Source organism: Parasteatoda tepidariorum, chromosome 9 (assembly GCF_043381705.1).
Source record: "Parasteatoda tepidariorum isolate YZ-2023 chromosome 9, CAS_Ptep_4.0, whole genome shotgun sequence".
NCBI lineage: Eukaryota > Metazoa > Arthropoda > Arachnida > Araneae > Theridiidae > Parasteatoda > Parasteatoda tepidariorum.
In genome coordinates this window covers 37,978,062-37,984,061 of record NC_092212.1, presented here as the reverse complement: position 1 = coordinate 37,984,061, position 6,000 = coordinate 37,978,062, and the positions used below count along the sequence as shown (strand labels likewise).

The 6,000-nt window shown below is 30.0% G+C and overlaps 1 protein-coding gene across 1 annotated transcript in view; it reads left to right on the top strand.

Moving 5' to 3' along the window:
* Positions 1–351: 351 nt before the first annotated feature.
* Positions 352–6,000, top strand: part of LOC107446126 (neurogenic locus notch homolog protein 1) — a gene marked incomplete in the record, with an annotated part of 98,987 nt that continues 93,338 nt past the window's right edge. Inside the window, 1 exon segment of the mRNA XM_071184773.1 lies at positions 352–581. Within this exon segment, the coding sequence (XP_071040874.1) occupies positions 494–581 (88 nt within the window).

Below are 6,000 nucleotides of genomic sequence, written 5' to 3'. Positions count from 1 at the left end.
GAAAAAGTGAATTATGAAGTTGTATATCATTGATATAATTTGATATCTCCATGGATCTATTGATACTAAATTCTAAGATGGTGTTCTAAGATGAGAATGCTTAAGCGCACATTCCTCCCCCCCCCCGAAAATATCCACATAGTGACGTAATGAGACAATATTGGAAACATCCCGGTTAAAAGAGAGGTTTTTGCAGTATGGGGCAAATAAATTGCATCTGATGATATTGAGCATTAAGAGCATGGTCAATAAAGATAATGTGAATGCTGTGTTTGTAATCAGTTATATTCTGATATCAGTTACATTTAGCTCTGCTTAGATTTATTTTCATCTTTCTTTTAAGAATTTCGAATCCTGATAAGATAATGTAAGCTTAGGTTTCTCAAGTACTTTAATATTTTTCCCTATCAGTTTTTTTAAAGATTTTCTTAAGCGCTTCTCCGCAATTTTATTAAAGGTTTATTTCGTAAGAAATGTTTTTTGTTTCAATATAATGACTAAAATATTAACATATTTACTGTTCTCTACTTGCTTCATTTATGGTGTTTATTCCTTTAGCGTAGAATTTAGCAACGAAAAAGGTGAGTTTGAAAATTTAATGCTTATTTAACTAAAGAAGATCGGTTTTTCTCTTTCTAATTAGTTTTTCTGCATAGCATTAGCGTATACTTGTCTAAATTCATTTCTAAAAAAGTAATGGAGCATTTAAATTTTTTTCTCCAATGTTCGCTTTTTTCGGTAGCATATAACCTCGTGGTACATAACGGGTGGTATTTTTACATCTTTGTCGTGGGCACCTTATAGGTGGATCAACATCACCCAAACGGGAGGCAAAGTTACTCGCGTCCGTAGCATCCCTAAAGCTACACGTGCCTCCTGGGTGGTGCTAAATGAGTGACAGCTTTGCAGCCGAGATCTCTTTGTTTCGATTTTGATCTTCTGATTGATTTTAATCTACACATCAACAAATATATCATTGCTAAAAGAACGGACAAAAGAGAAATTGTGGAGAAATGACATCCTTAATCTCCTTGATTGCCCAAGAAGCAGTGCTGTATCTGCCTTTCGTCTTGCTACCAAGCACGATTGCTTATACGCTAATCTTTTCCGTCTTAAAATAGTGGACAATCCTGCCTGTCCCATCTATCACAGTGGTGCGACGATGAATGCTGAACATCTCACAAAGAACTGCATCTACTCCCGATACTGGGAGGCCAGAGAACTTTTGTTCAATTTAAATTCTTGATTTAATTTTTTTGTTGAGGTTTTGTTTTTGTATTTTGTATATCTCATCTCTTTCTGTATTTGTATTTTTCTTTTGATCTCTGTACTGCGTTAAGATAATGTCAGTATCGCCTGCTGCATTGAAATGAAAAAAAAAGTCACCCAAACTCAAGGGAAGGTAGAACAAAGAGAGAAAGAGAAACAAACCAAAATCTTGATATCTGTGGCAAAAATGTTTATTTGTTGTACCCTATACAAATTCCATTAAAATTAATAAAATTCAAACAAGATTGTATTAAAATTAATACAATTTAGACAATGTTATTTAAAAATTAATAAGATCTAAACAATATTTAATTAAAATTAATAAAACTTAAATATAATTCCATTCAGTCATCTAAAAATTAAACATTATTGTATTAAAATCAAACTGTGTTTTATGAAAAGTAATTTTTATCAATATATATTTATCAATATTTTGGAAGAAAAAAAACTGAAAAGCTTATCAACGATTAAAAATAATGTCTAGTTCAATGTAAAATGAAATTAAGCAATAACGCAGTTATGTATGAGCAACTAAGTAGAATTATTTACAACTATTCGCGACGAAATATTCTTCCCCAATTTAGTGAAAGTAGATAAAATAAGATCGTCTAGTATTTAAGAAAGCATCATTTATTGGTTACTTCGATTACGAATTATGACATCGTTTTAATAATAATTTCATGGAAGAATATCAGAAGTGTCCCAGTAACTTTAATTTTTCTTTTTTGAAGTGATGTGAACTCATCAACATGAAAATAGAATGCTTCAGAAATATTTTTTCCTCTATGGTAGGGGGCAGTATTTCCAGAGTTTTTTTCAGCTTCAGGTAAAAGATTTGCTTCCAGCGAAAAATTCGTTCGCAAGTGGTGGTAGTTGTTCTGCTTTTGGATTCACTATGCGGCAAAGCACTACTTTGCTATCTGAGATGAAGGTATTTTAATTCCCTAAAAATCTATCTCACCGAATTGGATCTATGGATATTTTTAATTTATGTTTTACGTATAAAATCTATGGATATTTTTTTAAAGAGGAAAGACTAGAAAAAAGGAAGAGTCGCGTTCTGTTATGGCGCCAAAGATTTCTTGTGAAATTTGTTTGCTATTTCTGGATAGACGGTGAATAACATTAACTACATTACTAGTCAATAAGCGGAAATGGTAGGCAGATCCCGTACTTGTTATTGTCATTAACCAAACAGTGAGCTTCCGTACCTATAGGCACGGTACTTTTATACACTTTGTTTGAAATACTAATGCAATGTAGCCCTCCCATCCAATGCACGTTCATCACTGAGCTTATAATAGCATATAGCATAACAGATAAAAAATAATTAAAGAACTTTAAATGAATTCTTTTTTGATTGCACAAAGATGTAAGCTAGCAAAACATTGAGTAAAATTTTTTAAATGTTTGAAAAGGAAAAATCGCCAAGAAAAATAAGAGCAACCGTGAACGTAACCTTCATGCTATCCTCAACTCCAAAGGCTATTTCACAGTTCGAAGTTACCGATAGGGTTGCTCGATTGCTCACACGCTTACTCGTACCATTTTTCATTATTTATCTTACCTTTTAGCTAATATTTAATATTTTTGAGAGATGTTATTATCTCATAGTTTTTCAACGCTGTTTGTAATGGGAGGAAAAGAAAATCACAGAGGTTATAGAATTGATATGAGTTTAATTTTGTGCATTTTGAAAAAGTCTTTATTTATCTGCAAATAAAAATTCTGTGATAAAAATGCTTCCACATTGGTGGAGCAGCATAGTATAAAAAGGATTTCTTACTCATAGTATGAAAATAATATCAATGTATTTCATATTGCATTTTAAAAGTATAAGGGGGATAGACTTAAATACTATATAGTACTTTTACGATTTTTTATACGCTGAATCGAGTGACAAATATTATCGAAGTTATTTATGTTTTATGTTTAAAAGTACAGTTTTTTATTTATACCTATTTACGAATCTATCATTGCTAACTAGGCAAGTGAGGTATCTTTAACTATGTATATCATTACGTTAAGTCAAATGAGAATAAAACTAAGCTGTCTGATTTAATAGTTTAGGAATTCAAAAATTTAAAAAGGTTTTATGTGATGACAACTGACATTGCTATCTAGAGAAGTGAGGCATTTTTTCAAATTTAATTTTTTACGCTTAATCCAATAAAAGAGTTATTTTCAATAAATTCTTTAGGAGAAATGAGGGTTTAATGTATGAAATATATGATTTTCGACTTACTTTTTACTCATAAAATATTTATAACAAAGATATTAGATCTATCAAATCAATTCAATTTTTTAAATTTACTCTGAAAAAAGCATTATAAATAATACCTCCCACAGTAATGTCTCAAAACTTTTATTGTCATCAGGTTCATTTACAATGCATTAACTGCAATTATTATAAGGAACATCACTTTTACGAAATACCAATTTTTTAAAGAAAAAATTGTTTTTAAATACAAGAGAATTGATTTTCATGAATTCACTGTAATACTTACAATTTATAATTGTAAAATTTAAAACATTCAATATTGGTATATGATCCACTTAAACATTCACACAATTGGTATAATATAATTTAATTAAAAATTACAAGATTTATTTTAGGACGAATTCATTGTAACATATACTATATAAATTCAAATTTATTAATAACTGAAAGAAAAACAACAACTGTATTTTATAAAGAGCATACTTTTTATGTACCCTATTATTTTTGTTATAGGTTTTAAATGTGCTTTGCATTTTAAATAATACAAGAATTAATTTAAAAAATAAAACATTTAATATCAAGTGCAACGTTTAGAACATTATTCATTTACATTTTCAATATTTATTAAAGGTTCAATCATAAAAGCAATATTACATCTCTTTACTTCTATAGCAGACAAACCTTACATGGTTCCACAAAATATCTGAAATAAAAGGAAAAAAATCCCTATGATAAAATTTTACCAACACATTATTAGAATAAGGGTGAATAATTTAAGCGACTTTATCACATTAGCCAGTCATTATTAATAATAACCAATGAAGTTTGATCAATGTCATTTTTTCGCGTTTCTATAGGGGATATTTCCATATTGTGATCTGCCACGCCAACAACAATCGCCCAGGCGCTAAATTGATTTAAGCTGGAAAAATTAAAAAAAAGAAGAAAAAACAAAGATAAAACAGCAACAACAAAGCACGTAGATGTTAGCCTGGGGGTGGCTGCAAGTTATACCCTTCAAGATGGTCCCTTTCTGTGACGTTCTTCTTAGTTTGCTGGTAGTGGCAAAGACTTGGAGATTATTATGCCACAGACCACGATACGGAAATATCCACTTTTTATTAAACACTTTGACCAAAAGAAGCTGTTAATATTAATTTTGACTGGTTATTAATAATAACCGGATTTATCACTTTAACCGTAATGCATATACAAGAGGCACACCCATGTCCCAATGCTATATAAACCGTTTAAACACATTGACAAAATTTAATTGATTATTATTAATAAATACCGGTTAAAGTGAATAATTTGCGATATTTCTCACTTTGACAGAAAAATGTGGTTATTATTAATATTTACCAGTCAGTATTAATAATAACCAGATTTATTACTTCAACCGTAACATATACACTAATGAAAGGTGGGAGGTATATTTGGTTTTGCTACTTTTATGTTTGGATTGATATTAGTTTTGAAAAAATAAATTGTAGAAGGTGAAGAACAAGTCGGTTTTAGAAGTATTGCAGGAAGAATTCGCAAATATTTACTTTAAAGAAATTTATTGAACGAAGTCACAAATTTAACATTTCACTGTACATAAATTTTATTGATTTCCAGAAAGCTTTCAATTCTATTAATAGAGAGAAATTCTAGAATTATCGCTATTAATAGAATAGCTTAAAATTCAAATAGAATTGAATTAATAGAATTTGGAAAATTCTAGAGTAGTATGGCATTCTTAAACAGGGGTGACAGAATCATTGCTCTTAATTATAATTGATAGGAAAACGGAAAGTATATTCCACGACTGAAAGATAGTAATTCGATGGAACTTCACTACAACTTTTGAATGTCTGGATTTTGTGGATGACATTGTTTGATTTACCAGCAAATTTGATGATCTGCAATCTAAAACTATAAATTTTGAAAAATAGGCAGGAGATGTTGAATTGAAAATTAATAAAAATAAAAGTAACTTTTTTAAAATAAATAACAAGACTAAATGTGCAGCTAAATTTGAAAGTGGCGAAATAGAAGATGTAGAAAAATTTACTCAACTTCGTACAATTGTTGATTGAAAGGGATGAACAGATGCAGAAATAAGAGAAAGAATTTCAAAAGCACAATTTTGCTTCAAAAAAATGTCAGGAGTTTGGAGATCAAATAAATTAATGCTAAAGACTAAAATTAAGATTCTTAATTCGATGGTAAAGGAGTATACTCTCGTATGAGTTAGAAACATGGAAACTAACAAAACTTCAGAGTACAAAACTAAATAGTTAGCAAAACAGATGTTTGAGAAGTATTTTTGAAATTTTCTGGCCTCTGACCATATCAAATTCCGAACTCCACAATACAACCAGTCAAGAACCAATCACCATCTGTATAAAATGAAAAAGATGGAAAAGGATAAGTCACGTATTGAGAATGCCTCCTACAAGAATACCATTAGTAGCCTTAACGTGACCAAAAGGCAAATGGAAAAGAGGCAGACCCATGCTAATATG